Source organism: Nipponia nippon, unplaced genomic scaffold (assembly GCF_047370975.1).
Source record: "Nipponia nippon isolate SJK-2023a ecotype South Korea unplaced genomic scaffold, ASM4737097v1 scaffold_4, whole genome shotgun sequence".
Classification (NCBI taxonomy): domain Eukaryota; kingdom Metazoa; phylum Chordata; class Aves; order Pelecaniformes; family Threskiornithidae; genus Nipponia; species Nipponia nippon.
The window spans coordinates 22,730,380-22,747,547 of NW_028262358.1; the positions used below are offsets into that span (position 1 = coordinate 22,730,380).

Sequence of the window (17,168 nt, forward strand, 5' to 3'; positions counted from 1 at the left end):
TAAAACTTTTCTTTTAAGTACACTTACACAGACAGAGCTTACCTATAAAATGCTAAATATCCATTTCCCTAAGAGAAAGCTGATAGATAGCTAATTTTTGTTCTTTTAAAAACATATATAATTGACATTCTCATATAAAATGTCCAACCCTATGGCCAATACAAATTTTAGATACCTGAAAGAACAGTGAAGTAACAAGTGACTCACAGTGGACCTGATAGATATTAGAAAAAGTAGCTTGGTGCCAAAAAGTGTTACCACAGACAACTAGGACACAAGTATATCTAGTAATTAAATTCCTTATTGTCACACCAGACAACTTGCAGGATGATGTGTTCTGATGGGTTTTCATTTCCAGCTGTTTCATCAGCTCAAACCAGTGTCCTTTTCTTAGACATACAACCCTAAATTGTCAAAAGTGTTGTGCAGGGATTTAGCCGTGTGACTCCCATTAACATCAATAAGAGTCGCGCAGCTAAATCCACGCGCTGTGCTTTGAAAATTTACCCCACAGTGTACATCCCAGGGTGCTGAAAGGATTAAAGTATTATATAGTAAATTCCCTCTTTGAGGTGCAGAAAATAAACAGAACTCTTCTGGTTTGTTCTAAAAGACTATCTGTGCATGACTGCTGTGCGTGCATCTGAACTTAGAAAGGCCTATAAAATATTAGAAATCCAAACAAAAGCTTGTAAGATACTTTGTATACAGTAAAGTAGTTTTGCAAGAGGAACTTAACAATGGGAAACCTCTGAGTTCCCTCTTTATTTAAAAGCATAATTCCTGTACCATGTCCATTACGCAAAATCTTCCCCTGTATTCTGAGAGACAGTGCATTCAGTCACATCCCACTGAAGGACCATCATAGCCCCTTTGGTCCCAGAAGGTAAAGCCATAACATCATATTTATCTCAGCTCCAAACTCCCTGATCACCCAAACTGTCGGCTTACACTTCGTGTCAATTCTAATGTGAGTTGATGAGTTCATTCAACGAGGAAGCTCAAGCAGTTAAGGTAGGGAGAACATAAGGAGGGAAGAACAAAGGTGTAGAATTGCCCTAAGTTGATCCTTACTGTTATAAGCAGTGTGGATCTCTGTGTGGCTCACCTCTACTTCTCCAGAGGTATTCCGGCAGGCCTGCATCTTCTCCTCATGCTTTAACCCAATTGCCTTTGCCTTCATGTCCCGCCACCGACACAGACTCGTCCTGCTACGGACAAGTCACTCATGACATAAAGATGAGAAAAGCCTCTTCTGTGTGGGTTAGCCAGTACGCCCACAGCTGTCCCCACTGAAGAACGACGTGGATGCAACCAATAAACCACAGGTAAATTGTGGCAGATGGCATGCGTACACATAGTTTGAACCCAGCAGTAGTTCGAACTTAAGACTGTGTTCAGGTCACCTCTACCAAGGGCTGTGATAATATAGTGAGAATAACCATATTTATTCGGCAGAGTAAAATACCAATAAAGATATATTATACATTGCTTATTGCTCATTATTGTTGTTTCATTTCTGTAGCTAAATGATAGCTTCAGTGAAAGTTACTGAGAAGGACTCATTTAGAAGCATTGTCTTTCTAAGCAAAATACGGAAGAGAAAATTTAAATATAGGACAGAGTACAAAAAAAGAAAAAGTGTAAGAGGTTCTGAAGATACTGTGGTCATTCAAAGTCAAACCGGCACTGAAAGTGTATGTGCGAGGTAAGTAGAAGGTTCAGTAGATTGGTCAAACTGAAAAATTCTTTAGAATAGAGGGAAAGACAGAATACTTCTATCCCAAAAGCACCTGTATCAGGCATTTAGTGGCAAAAGCTATATGTCATTGTACTGTCATCAAGTGAGGAACATAAAAGCCTCAAAAGTCTATCTGCTGTGTATATTGGGCATATTCCCAGCAGGCTTTGATACTAAGGTGGCAAAAGCTGTTTTGCCATCTTGTGGGACATTCACTCTGATGCATTATCTCAGAGGTCTCCATTACCTTATAGAAGAGAAAAAAAAGCTGTCTGCAACATATGTTGACATTAACTGAAATTAAAATTGAGGCCATGACAGCTAAGAATGGGAGCTGGACAACTTGGCTGTGATGCAGAACAAAATGTAGAAACTTTTGTAATTAAAGCTGGCACACAGCTAGTGGACACAAAAGAGCAGGAACTATTCTATACTGAGAGGATGTCTCTTGGCCTTCATATGGAAAACCATTGCAAAAAGAGGAAAAAGTTATAACAACTGGTTAATTTGTCCTATTACTTTTCATTTCTCCTGGTTTTTTTATTGATTTAAAATTGGAAATTAAGAATTCTACCTCTAATGAATCATAATATTGATAACCAATTATATCAGGTCTTCCCTTTGAAATATCGGAAATGAATTTTTTTTCCCCAAAGAATGAAAGTAAAGTCTAAAGAATCATATTTCCCTGTTTTCACATGCCACCTAGGTTTCTTTTTCTTTAAGACAAATCTGTTTCAAAGACTATATCCTGAGTGAAAGCACTAGATCTATACATAAAAAACAAATCCACAGAAGGGATTTTTGGACTCGATGATCCAACTCGAGATATTCTATGACAATCTATGATAAAAGATATGACCAAAAGCTGCCTCAGAGACACTGAAAAATGTTACCTGAGGTTTCTGTCTGCCAATAGGTGGCAGAGGCTGTGCTGCGGAGAAAGCGGGAGGCCTTTTACAAGTTGGCCAGTCATAAAGCTCAGAGGCAAAGGGACTCTTCATTTGCTGCCGTCTGTGGCTCAATGGCTTTGACTTCCGTAGCAGCAGTTCCATTGGATCCGGGGATTTTCTGAATGGGGAATTGTAGATGCCTGCAATCTGAGCAGAAGATGGGGTTTTCTTTGACTTCAAGTAACTTAGAACTCATTCTTGCATTTATTCTGTAAATCAAACCAATTAAAAAAACCTAGATAATAAACAGTTCTACACAAAGTTTCTGGTGACCACTGACATGGGATAGATCTATAGTTTAAATGCATCTCTGGGCATTGCATTACAGTTACAAAAGGGTTTAAGTAGGATAATGTAATGTATAATCTAGGTTTCAGGCCTTCAGATGGGGGTAACTTTCATTTTATGGAAGGAAGAGCTTCCTGTATCTCAAACCCATGTTTTCTTTCAGTCACATTCAATCTTCCACCTTCCACAGCAGTAGTCAGAGGAACATGCCAGTTTTCCCTTAAAAAATAATTATTGAAAGTGTACAAATGTGCACCTAGTTTTAAAGGCAAACTATTATAGTTGTTTTGAAATTTGAAGTTTAACTAGATTCCAATTTAAGTTCCTATACACAGTAGGAACAAAAATATATTACCTATTATTTCCAAACACATACTTAAAGAGTAAAATAAATGCTTATGCAAGGGGACATAACTCTTGTCCTTTTAAACTCTGTGCTAGCTGACTTACAATGTGGACTAAGTGGCAACTGCAGCATTTTTAAAAGTAAAACTGAGTGATTAGTTAAGGGGAAATACAAGAAAATTTATGGAATACCAAAGACCAGTAATTGCTTTTTTCCAACAAAATGTTCACATTAAATTCCTTTAACTATTAAAATATATTTAGTTTTAATAGTATAAAACTTATGGAAAAAAATCTAGAATAAAAATTTCTGAATTGTGAATTAAACTGAAAGATTCATTCTTCACTGAATTTGATATTTCATTTTTTCAGGATTCATCATTAATTGCATTACTTGTGTGATCTAATATAACAATTACTAATATAAAGCATACATTTCAAATTCTGAACCAGTAATCTACATCATTAACAATCTGTGAATATCTGGCAAGTCAAAATTATGTGACAGACTGTTCCCAAATCATTCCTATAAATGCAGGGATTTTATCAGCTGTATATAAACAATTCTCAAAAAGACATATGTGATTTTACTGAATTAATTATGAACTGTTAAACATGAGAATACCTGTACCATATTGCACAAACTCACTAAATCTCCTACAAAACAGATGATATATGCTTAAAATACACTTGGCAAAAATTAATTTAAAGATCCTGAGTTGCTTGAAGAATAATCATATTTTCTACAACAGTATACTCAGAGTATTCTTAAGACTTTTAAAGTAGATTTGCTCAGTTAAAATACACTGTCCTTTGCTTTTACCATAATTTTAATTGCCAAGAAGTATTGAAAAAAAATAGTAGGAAAAGCAATCAGTTTCATGATGTGGGGAAAGGTAAGGAAAAGAGTAAATGTTTAAAATCTTGCATTTCTCCTTTGGAACACTACTGAGGACCCATGAGAAAACTAAGTAGAGCATCAGTCTCTTCATAAAGTATTAATCTCTTGGGGCTGAGAGGAGTGAACACTCCCCAATTAGCTCTAATGCAGTTTTCATTAACATACCCTACTGGGAAGTTCCAATTTCTTGTGTCAAAACAGTTAAATAAGGCCCATATAAAACTTACTGTTTAATGCACAAAAGTATTCAGAGATGCTAGCTTATTCCAAATATTGTTGGGCTATTCAAGATTTTATGGGCTATATTCTTCAACTCTGTAAGTGATCTATCCCTAATCACAATTTATTTTGGCCTTCTGTTATATGTTCCCCTCTTAGTGCAAACCCTATAAACTGTTCCACTACACTGTCAGTCTAAATGTGTAATGGGAAAGAGGACATGAATAGAGATAAGTGGTAGAAACATGGATGCCAAAGAACCGCTGGTTGTTCCTTCCGCTCTTCAGGGTGCCAAACTATAAATGGCAGGGATCCATGCTTCAAATAGCAGGCAAGCAGAATCACTGGAGTGAATGTGAAATTGCAGGTCCATCTGTATGATTTGTAAAATCCAGCTGCATCTTAAAAGTTTGGTTCTACAAGTCTGGCTCTTACTCACATAAACATCTCATAAAATTACAGATTTTCCTAATGCTGCTATTATTTTTGAAGTATTTCATACATTGTCCTATTGCAATTTTCTTATCAGCCCAGTACATTTTTGCTTGTAAACACTTGGTGACCTGTGAGCACTACATAAACATAAGTTCCATATCTTGTCTTGTGCTTTATTGCACTGTTCCACAATTACTGAATGCATTTACACTATATACTTGTTGCACCAGTTCTCTCAAATATAAAATGCCACAGTCAAGATCTTCTATATAAATTAGATTCCATGCCGGAGATATACAAAACAACTCTATGCTGTGGTCATTATGGCTCTTCACCCATTAGTCCTACCATGGCCATCGGATCTGCCTACGTTCTGATCAATTAATTTTTGCCTTCACTCTATTGATAACAGTAAAATAGAAAAGTGATTGCATGTGACTGCCTTTTTTTCACATTTCACTGAACTGCTCATTGTATTGTTACTTTATCTTTCCACCCATTCCTACACCATCTATGTTCAGCTGTTGTACCCTACCTAACGTGGAGACTGCGTTCTAGCCATGCCATGTGTCTGCAGAGGTCCGTAGCTAGTGGGAGAGATACTGCTCTCTCACGGTACATCTGTGAAACATATATTTTATACAAAACTACAACATCACTGAAAATGTAAACATTTTCCAGAAGAAAAACATCTCCATGTGCACCACTGAGAATCAGGATGGTCTGGAATAACCCACTATGGCATAATAACGACTCTCTGAAGTTGGCAGGCATGGATTTGTTTATCAGTAGCAAATCCCGATCAGGGCTGCATCTGCCCAAAACTTACACCCCTTTTTAAGCCTTTTCCTTAAAAAAGAAAATAAAGAAAAAGCTGAAAAGCAAATTGGGTAGGAAATTTTAACCAAAAAAAAAAAAATCATATTATTTTAATCTACATAGCACAGTTTTGTTTTTGTTGGTTTTGTTTACCACATCTATAATAATATATATAATATAATACTATATATAATATATATAATAATATATATAATATGATACAATATCTTGAATAATTTAAACATTTTTCCTCTAAAGAATTACAGGCAAGAATACCTTTAAAGTCATGTGCTGTCTGGGCTGTAAGAAATGGCGCTGCTTCTGTCAGCCATACTTAGAGCAAGTATAAATGGCTCCATGAGTACACGGCTTTCTGAAACTACATTTTGCAATCTATATTGAGATACTATGTATATTCTACTTGACGTTTCTTTGTTTAAATGTTTGGCAGTAAAAACACCTATAGTTCATAAAGGGTTCAAACACTGTGAAATGCTGCTGAATATCTCAAGGTGCACAAATAGGATTGGTTTTTAGCACTTTCAATGACACCGAAATTAGCCGTAATAGGTGTGGGAATCCATTGATTCAGTGTCTTTTGAATTATTATCACTGAAAAGGTGTCTTAACAAAGAGCCATCTTTTGTTGTTCTTTCTTTACATACTTCCAGGCTAAACACATACACATAGTGTACCAACTATGAAAACGGATTTGGAGTTTTAGTGAAGCCAGTTGGACACTTTAAAAGTTATTGCTTCTTCTACAGTTAAAACTATGAGATCTGGGTCAAAATTGATTATAAAGTGCATTTTTAAATAATAATTTTTCAAGCAATCCTTGTTAATTACTTTACATTTTAATTATATATGTTCAAGTATTCAAACAGACAGATAGCAGAGCAATCAGCAGAGTTAGTATCTAGATAGATAAAATTATTACTAATTTAGTCTAAATTCCCCAAGGTTTGTGGCAAGGTTTTAGGCCTAGATTTAAAATTGGCAAAGTTTGGTAGGAGAGACAAGGGGATGAGTTTGATTCTACTTTCCAGTTCAGACCAATCTCTGGAAAAATTGCTTCCCTTAATTTTTAAACATGTCTGCAAATCAGAGTCTTATTTTTGTAATTTCTTGCACATCTGCTGTGTGCTGATGGATGCCCTATTCACTCTGTCCTCTGCAGGGAGCTGGCAGTCTGCAGAAATCTGAGAATCTGGAGGATCAAAGCCTTTGGTACTTAATAAATTTGCATATCTTCTTGAGACCAGTACAATGTCTTAAAAGCATTACTTCATCTTTTCACTACTTTAATACAATATTCTCTCAACTACAAAACCATTGTAGTTAATACTGCTTTTTCAATGGTAGAAAAGTATCTGTCTTGAGGTATTACCTTATACTTTGATTTCAGTATTTTCTCCACCTTTAGTCCATAAGAAAATATGCTACCCTCCAAAATACTATGACAGGTTACGAAAAGCAGTTCTTGTCTGCAGGGAGAATGACAAATTTTTCTGTACCCGTGTTCTTCACAACTAAGAAGTGCCTCTGTCAAAGCCAGATTTCTGGGACTTCATTCGCAGGAACAATTTTCTAAAGTGACAAACACTATGGGGAAATCTGTGCTAACTGTTAAAAAACCTACAACTAAGTTATTTGCAGTACTGTCATGCTAACTTTCACCTCAATAAGACCAAAGAAATCTCAGGAGGGGACTCTGCTAATAGCTTCTTACTGACCTCCTTGCATCAGGCCCTTCTGGTGAATGGTGGCCCAGTGGTGAATATGGCAAATGAGGTGTGAAAGCACAGATATTTTTTTTAAGACTATGGTTCTGACTCGTCAGGGAAAATAAAAAAAAAAAAAAGAGAGAGAAATGAGTTATACAATAGATATATTTTTCCCCTAGAATTCTCTGCCTCAGACCTTCCATCATGGAAACCCAAGCATGACCTGGAATATTAATTGTGTCAGGTCAAGCATACTGGCAAATGTACCATTTGTTATCCAGTCATCCTTAGCATTACACTAATATTTTGAATCATTTTGCATTTCTAACACTCTATCATTTAGTTTCCACCCAATCATTTCCTTATCTTTATAATTAATGGTGGCATATAAGAAAAAAAAATCATAAGAAAGGAAATATTAATTTAATGAACATTAGCAAAGAAAATATTTGTTGGGGTTGGTTTTATATTCTGTACTGCTTTCAACTCTAATCCTATGTTTAGTCTATGCTGTAGAATATCCGTTTTTTTCTCTTCCTGTTTATCATTTCTATACGGAGAGAAAGACTTAACTGATTTTTCCCAGAATACAACAAAGAAATTATTAAGGAGCTTGCCTTGAAAGCTAAACTATGAAGGTAGGGAGCAGCAAAAGAAATAGAAAGAAGGAAGCAATAAAGGAAAGAAAAAGGTGCAGGTAGAAAGGGAAAGACAAGGCTCTGTTGATTATGCTGGGTAGTTCCTCAGAGAAGATTGGTGATTCCAAGTGGTATAATAAAACGTGAACAATTTTAGATACTGAAATTTTTATTTATGAATGAATGATTTCTTATTCTTCTTTCTTATTTCTTGACTGAGCCTTTAAAGCCTACATATAAAATTCCAAACAGAATATGTCCTAATAGATACAGTGTAACTACTGCACTACAAATAATTACATGCGTGCAAAATTAAAAATTGATGAAGTTGAGCTGAAGATAAAATATAAGCATGAAGTCAATAGAAACTGTATCCTCATAACTTTAAAATATTTTTTACTGTAATTTAACTGAACTATAATAAAGGTATGATCTGTTTTAATTACTTTTCCATATCAACTCTGAAAGTCTGAAATAATCAACATATATTGTGAATATAAATGTTTCCTTTAAGAGTCATCTAAGTTTGAAAAAAATGGCTTTGAGAGAGGAAGCCTTCGCAAATGATTGTCACAGTAAGAACCTAAATAAAGTCCTACTTTCTCACTCTGGTCTTTTAGTAAGGAGTTAAACGAGAAGGAAAAGACTTCAACAAAATACGGACTTAACTTGAAAGTTCTTTTTTGCTCCATTGTAATTTGTAAAAAAACTGAGCAAGCTGAGAGGAGAGGTAAGAGATCTTTAAAAGCCATAAAAGTAAAAGCATGAAGGAGAGCTGTGAATGAAATATTTGCTAGAGATGGGATTGCTGAATCAACACTGACCAGTGCACTTCATCATAATTATCAGGACATACTACTGCCAGGGGATTTATAAAAATCCCACTCAGCAAATAATTGCCCTGCTGTTAGGAGATAGTCGGAGTGTTAACACACTGTCACAGTCCAGCGTTTAGTAAGATATTCAACATTCAATTACTCTTGCTGAGAACTAAAAGGAAACATGATCATTTCTCAGCCACTGCAGTTATGCTTCCACATGAATTCCAGTGAATAATCTTGTTAATCCCCAGATATAGTTTCTCTAGGAGGTAAAAGAAATATCTTAAAATATTAATGATTCAAAAGGAAAAAAGGTGTTTGTATGATACTGCAACCATGCCTGTAAAATAAAAGGAATTTAAAACTTCTAAATAACTAGTTTATTACAGGCTGTCAGAATATTCCATATGTAGTGAAAATAAAAAGATAATATATTTAATATGAAATTTACTGGGGAAAGAGCCATCTATAAAAATTCTGTAAATACTGTTCTAGCAACAAGTATAATAAAACTATGTCCATGAAATCAAATTTGAAACATCAAAATATTTAAGTCACATTAGAATGCATTCTACTAAGAATAATCTGTGATTTTTTAACTAATATGAACACATTTTTATATTAACAATTAAGAAATATAGTGTAAACTTTATTCAGATATTGGAAAAATACCATGGTGTGGTTCAACATTCCAATTTGAGATAAAATTTCCTTACCCTGGCTGACAACAGGAAAAATGTCACCCAGCTTTATAAATGTAGGTTCAGTTCTCACTGAGCTAATGCTACTCTTTAGGCCTGATACCGTAATCCTTATAAAAATATACTCTCAAGAATTTCACCTAAATAAGAATTGGAGGACCTAGCCTGTTATTGTGCCTAAGATATTTTAGCTTTGTTTGAGATACTGCTTTTATGCAGAGACTGAACAATTCATAAATGAGTGATGAGTAGCATATATTCTTTCAAGTGGGATTAATTACCTGTCTTCTGCTTAATATATATTCTGTTTAAACAGAGTAATAGAAGCATTAATTATTGCTGTTCTGCCTTCAGATTTTAAAGCTTGGTTCAGTCCTTTTCATCTGTGAAATGTTTGCTTGATATCAAAATAATAGTGCAATCATGTTTTAAATGCACATTTATAAGTAAACCAGGCTGCAATTTTATGGAGTATACAATGAGGTGTTACGGAAACATTCAAGTCCAGTATCCCAGCCACAGACCATAAAATCAACCTCTAAACCTGCACAGGCACTAAGTTCAATTGCAGGAAAATAAACTGTAATTGAGTCTCCAAACAGGTACCAACTGCTTGGGTATTTAGGCAACAAGACAAAAGAGAAACAAACTCTTAGTTTCATGCATGAATCATCATGGCACAATATCCAAAACACAGCAGCCCAGCAAATGCAGAGGCATCCCAAAAATGCATCCACCTTTCATTGATTCTCTCTCTGACTGAGGCTTACTCTGTCAAATCTAATTCTTACGCAGGCTTTTGATGACTTGACTAGATCAGGGATAATAACTTGAATGAGAGAGTGATGGCATGGGAAACAATACTCTTATGATGAAGACACAAAACAGAGACAGAGCATTCAAAGTTCTCTTACTGGCTTCTCATTTGACTTTTAACTGATTTCAGAACAAGCAGAAAAATACATTTTAACTTGCTTAATGACTTTATTTTAAAAATAGGAATAGGAAATTCCATTACTGTTATCACTTTTTCTTTAAGAAATGCTGGGGTGAGTATGGGATTGTGTACAAATTCTAGGAATCTCTGAAAAGCAGCCTGTTTCTACAACCACTCTGTATAAATGGGAATTAAAGAGCTTAGTCTGAAGAATAATCTCTGAAGGTGATTTTATTCTTCCATGTCTCAATAACAGCCTGTGAAAACACAGACACTATGCCCTTACTTCACAGGGTTATTTTGAGGCTAAAATTATGTATGCTTGTGAGAAGTTTTCAGAGCCTTAAAACACTTATTTAAATGTGTGATATTTATTATTTACATCTTTAAAATTAAAGTTTCATCTACTGTCATCAAAATGGAAAATATTAGCTTTGTAAGAAAAAAACAACTCAAAATTCACTCCTTTCTCACTGGATTGAGAAAAATCCTTGTAATTATGCCATTTAGTTTCTTTGAATTTGAAACACCAGGAGTCACCTACAACAATATATCAGAAGACAGGAGAAGCTTTTCTTAACAGATAGAGATGGAAATCATACAGAAATTTCCTTTGTTAATGAAATAATTACTAAATACAGAATTCATTTTCCCCAAAAATACATATATGCAGTTAAACAATGTAACATTTCATTGCTTTCATTGTTCCTTATGTCTGTTGCATTGTGCTTACATGTGAACCTTCTCTCACAGACGTATATTCTGAAAGATTTATTAAACAATTTTCTGTAGTAAACCTGTAGGATTAGACAATGACTAAAAACTCCAAAAGTGGCAGTATGTTTAACAAAGCAGTCTTCAATGAGACCAATAAACAATGAGGTGAAGGTTTAATGAATGGTCATAGTATTGTATACAGGAAAGAATAAAGAAGGGGGAGCAGAGCCATGTTAGTTAGGTTAGTAAAGGTAGTCAGAAATTAGTAGAAAAGAGTGATATAATAAGAAAAAATGAAAATACGAAGATTTTATTAAAAGACTGTTGAAATAGAAAAAATAGAAGCAAAGAAAACATGCAAAATAAAGGTAAAGAAAACAATAGATGGGGAAAGATATACAGTTTTCATCATGTCCATTGCAGGACAGACACAATTCCCAAATTAACAGTATATATTAGATACTAAACAAAAGCACTGAATATTGAATAAACTGTGGAAGTTAATGAAAGAACTTTACCATTATACTATTCACTTGCCTAAGAGCTGAAAAACAAAAGAACTGGTGTGTACATCACTCATCTTGAAGTCTCATTAAAGCAAGGATACCATCAGTGCCACTTCTTAATCAACAGGAGAGGTTTGCTGTTGAGAAATGTACAGCATTTTATCTTCATGAGTTCTCCCATGCCATTCCTAACCTCCCTCTTCTTATGCACTTATCTCTTATTTAGCATGTACTTCTTCTGATATAATAGTTTCAAAAATTACCTAAGCAAAATCGTAAATCACATCAAACTTGTATAAACACCAAATGGACTACTATACATCAACCAAATTTATCCCAGTAACAATTTCAGGAATGTCAGTGGAGTTCCACTCTGTGCAAATGTGTGTGAATGTTGCTCTGCGTGTGAGCTATTTAGATGATATTTGCACTACATTGTAATTTCCTTGCAATAGAGATTCTTTCTTAAATGTGTGCACCACATCATACACAAAGCCAACATTCAATATATAACTTACTCTTACAAGCTTTCTGACCCTGCAGCAATCCAACCCTTTTGCCACCCCAGTTGACAGCAATACACAAAATGTGGTCATGTTTTCCTAAGATCTCAGCATGTACACTTTTGATAGATCACACAGCTTGTCCTTTAAACTCTGCCATTAATCCTACCCACAGGATTTGAGCAAGAAGTTTGTTGTCTAGAAAAAATCCATACAAATAGAGATTATGCAATTCAGATGCTGAAAAAGACAGTTTAGGTACAGGGACCTTCTAGCTAGTGGATTTTTAAACGACTGATGCTAGATGCAGACATGCTAAATGCTGTAATACATGGTAGATACAGAGATGCCACTATGCTGTAATAACATATGCTTAGTATGTGGCATGGCTGTTAACAAGCCATTTAGAAGAAGCTCTGAGAAATATTGCCATGTCTACATTGATATGCCTTTAAACAACCGAGCTTGCATAAGATCAACCACAAAACAGCACTCAAACTTTACATCCTATTGTGTCTTAAGCTCTTTCCAATGACAGATGATATTTCGGTGTAAATTCTTTCTGATTTCTTTCCACAATTATCCAGTTATCAAACAAACTGAAATGATTTTATAAAAAGCAGCCTTTAGGAAAAACAGAGTTTGCAATGCTGTCACAGAACATGCTTAAAATTATTAGATTTGTTCTATTTTCAAGTTCATTCACTCACTGTCTTTAAAAAATAGGATGTGACTATCTTGTTTTCTGGGAAGTATGGCAAAGGGAGAAATTATTGATTTCTGTTGGAAGCACTTTCACTTACCACTTGTGCTAGAATGAGACTTATGAGAGGAGTGAATGGGAAGAAAGTACTTTTCACTGACACTGGGGAGAAATACATCTGAAATGGTGCATAGCCATGTATTTCTCATAGGAGGTAGGTTATGGTGGCAGCAGACAGCACTTTCCCATCCTCTTCCCATTCCTCCCTAACCTACGGAGCTACCTTTTTCTGGGCATGAAGATCACCACGCTTGCCATCTTAGTTTTGGCTTTGATTGTACTTGCCCTTTCTAGGGAGACAACCACCCCTTCTTAGAGAAAAAGAAAGGCTGATTGAAAAGTATATGAGCAAAACTGGACAATCTATGGAAGCTGTAAACTTTGTCACTAAATTATTTTGTCAGAGTGTGCACCAGATAGATTCTGGAGGTATATGTTGGTTTCCAGCACTTGCCTTGTTTTTACATCACCATGATATTGTGTTGAGTAGCAGAATTACAGTCCTGAGTGTTCCCAAGATGAGTAACCCCAAAGGGCAAGAGCTGGACTCAAATTCTAAGAGAATTAAAGATTTTTGATTGTGTGTGCAAATCATTTAAAGGTCATTTTTGCAATTCAGACTTAGTGGAACAAACCTTCTAGACATAAACATTTTTCTTTGTTCAGGTACAATGTCTTCCAGAATCACAAACAGCTCAGTTACTGGCTGCTTTCAGTTTACCTTACTTTGTCCTTCTTTTTGACAGAAACATTAAGCAACATTAACTGAGATTCCTTTCAAGTGAACTGAGATTGTGTATATAGTGCCCCATGAGGCACTAGAGTTGAATGATTTTCCTATAGTGAATACCTCTGAATAGACTGATACATCTGGCTTCCAATGTGGAAGATCAAACATACCTGTCACAAGTACTGTAAGAAGGATTTAATGTAAATTGAGAATCCTTTGGAAATAATATTTTATAAAAACAGAACACTGTAGCATGAAGTGCTTTATATACTAATGCTATTTAAATGTAGCTGCAAGCCTGCCTGAGAGCTAGGAAAGCTCACTCTTTCCTCTTTAATTTAAATGGGATTTTTTATGGTACAAGCTTTGGAAAGTACTCAGAAATGTCTGACTTCTTGGCAGAGAAGTGATGAGAGGATATTAAACACCCATGGATAGATAGGTAGGGATGTTCAGTGATTGGGGCACCTACATTAAAAAAAAATTAACCATTTTAGTTCATCTTCAGGAAGGATTAGTACTTATAATGAATGATAATTTCATCCCCTGAATGTTTTAGAGACAGGATAATAAAATTACAACAGTAAAGAGGGAGGAAATAAAATGTAAAAGGTAAGAGCTAATTCATTCTTCATGCTAGCTCAGTCCTTGGCCTTTCCTGAACAGACACTGCCAATAGTAACAAATTATGTATAATCATTTTGTGATGTGGACTGTTCACTCGGGACTAAGCTCAAATGACCAAACTTGCAGCCTTGTCTCTTAAACTGTGGATCTGAAGATCAAAGGCCAGAGCTTTATCCACTGAGTCCTCACCTTTATAAGAATAAAACTGCCAGGTGTCCAGAGACAGAGTGGGTGTCAAACAGTGTCATTTTAGACCAATTGTTTTTCAAGTTCTTACAGGACAGCACATTAGGTTAGAAGCATATTAAGCAGTTGTGTCTTCTGAATATTCATTAGCCTGCTCCAGGAAGGATTTTGTGGCTTTTTTTCTTCCTCACTTAGAACATTTACACCTGATATAAATGCAGTAACTTCAATAGAATTAACTCCTGATTTCCAGTAGTGTAAAAAGGGGACACACACAGTCAGTGTAATGTTTATGAATTGCCATCTCTGTTGACAGGAAAAATGTAATAACAAATATCTTAGCATTGAATAGAATTTGAATTTAAAATATTTTACTCTATGAACTGACAAACATGAAATAATGATTGATACAATTGATAAAAGTGATATAATTTTGAGTTCTACAATAACTACAGAAAATCAAAACAAAACTGGTCTGAAAAACAAAAGCTGAAAAGTAACCTTCGGGCTTGTTTTTGCTACTTTTATATACAAAGGCCCTAATCCAGAGTCCACAAAAGTTTGCTAAATGACTCCCGTTTCCCTAAAGTGGAATTGCTTATGCAGTATGGGTGTCACACAGAGAGAGTAAGAATGGAAAAACTCAGTTCTCATTGCTGAAATGAGAACTTTTCACTGTTACTCACTTGATGCTAACATTTCCTTCCTCCTCACAGAACATTATTCTTACGTTTCTTTTTTTTTAACTTGTTTTCTACAGTGCTAAACTATTAAAGAGTTATTGCCTCACATCTTTATGTCTTCCTGGAAAGGGTTATCTCAATCAAGACTAGTTCCATTAAAAATACTTCCTTATTTTATAGCACCAGCTATTATGTCCCTACAAGTAATCCTTTCCAATGCATTAATTCAATGGGAATAAATATGGGCAAATACCAGCCACATGTCTAAACACATTAGCCTTGACTCAACAGAGAGAGAGCTAGTTAGTGTTGTGGACCTAGATCTCTTATCACACTCTGTTTAGGTTATTCCTTTACTGAGTATGAAGAGAGGCAGGAATTGGAGGAACACAGAGGCAAAAAGTGAACACCTTAATAATCTAAAAATGCAAAGCTCTACAACAAAATACTACAAGTCCTTCAACTAATGATTGCTGGAAACTGGGAGAGTATTCTTGGCATGTCGTTATATTGCCCCATTGCCCCGTTCTATTGCTCTTCCCTAGGTACATGCTGTTGGCCACTGTGAAAGATAGGATGCTGGGCCAGAGGAGCCTTCAGTCTGACTGAGTTAGATCTTCTAATTGATAAGGGCCCAACAGAAAGAAGATTCAGTAGATAAATCAAGAGTAGGCATACACACACAACTGCATGATTAATTTTTCTCAAGGTCTCAATAGTTAAAGCATTCAGGTAGATAGAACAGAAGATCCCACTGAACAGAGGGCTAGTATTAGCTCATCTAATCTCAGTGTGATTTATCACAGAGCAGGAAGTCCAGGTTTGGAAATGAGGCTGGGACTCAGTCCACCAGCCAGAGCAATGATAAGCTTAAGTGATGCATGTATAACATCACATTCTCAATAATGTCAAAATACGTTTTGTAATTATGTGACAAAGCTTTTGTAGACATTATATCACAAAGAACTTTGGCTTTCTGGACTAGTTTTACATTCATTTTCTCTGACAAAAAGATAAATGTGGTTTACCTGTTTAGAAACAGAGGAAAGTTGGAGAAAAGAGAATTAAAATTCTCTTTTACCTCACCCAGTACTGTTGGCTACATGGGAAAAAACTATAGAGTAAAGGGAAAGATCTGTTGCTCTGCTGATTCTGCAGTCCTTTTCTCAGCGACAGGAGAAACTGTAATAGCAAAAGGCTTTTCAGCTGTGGCACTCTGAAGACTGTTTCCATAGGAATCTTTTCCTGATCTCAATGACTTTAGAAGACACACACCAGTCTGCTCCTTCCACCACTTCTCCTGCTCTGGCTCCTTTCAGTTACCACTGCCTTCTGCTCCATACCACACTGTGGGCTTGCAGGTCCTCTACCTGGGTAGCAACAGTAGGGCTAGCAGCAGCTGACAAACTTGATCCCACTCACAGACTCACCTCAGCATTGCTGCTTGCTCTGTCAGCAGATACTTAAACAATACAGGTCTGTATTCTAGCTTAACACCAGATCTTTGGATTTAGTCTGTTATATACGTAATTCTAAACATCATTGTAAGACAAAGACCAGCTGCAAAATTTCTTGGGAGGTTGGAAATACCAATGACAGGAATCACGCAACCACATGTTCCAACAAATGTGGGCTCTTCATATCCACTTCTACAAAGTGCCATCAATGTACGCAGTGATTCTGTCTTTCATTGACTTTAAAGGTGGTTTGTCAGCACTTTGCAAAGGATGGCCCTTTCAATGAATGTCAGCCTTGGGAATATGACAAAGAGCAGAAGTAAGAACCTATTCAATTTTAGTAAATTTTGTTAATACAGAAAGGGGAACTACAGGGATATAGAAGGATAATCTACATAGGTAAACATGTTTATAATAGAAAACCACATTTAATAAGTAGTTCATTTATTAATGACAACTTAAAAAAAGATC

General features: G+C 35.6%; 1 protein-coding gene across 1 annotated transcript in view; it reads right to left on the reverse strand.

Annotated features, from left to right (window-relative positions):
- The window catches only part of SPATA17 (spermatogenesis associated 17), a 93,160-nt gene that overhangs the window by 32,051 nt on the left and 43,941 nt on the right, over positions 1 to 17,168 (reverse strand). The window contains exon 7 of the mRNA XM_087776136.1: positions 2,638 to 2,841. Within this exon, the coding sequence (XP_087632262.1) occupies positions 2,638 to 2,841 (204 nt within the window). The remainder of the gene's footprint in view (positions 1 to 2,637; positions 2,842 to 17,168) is intronic.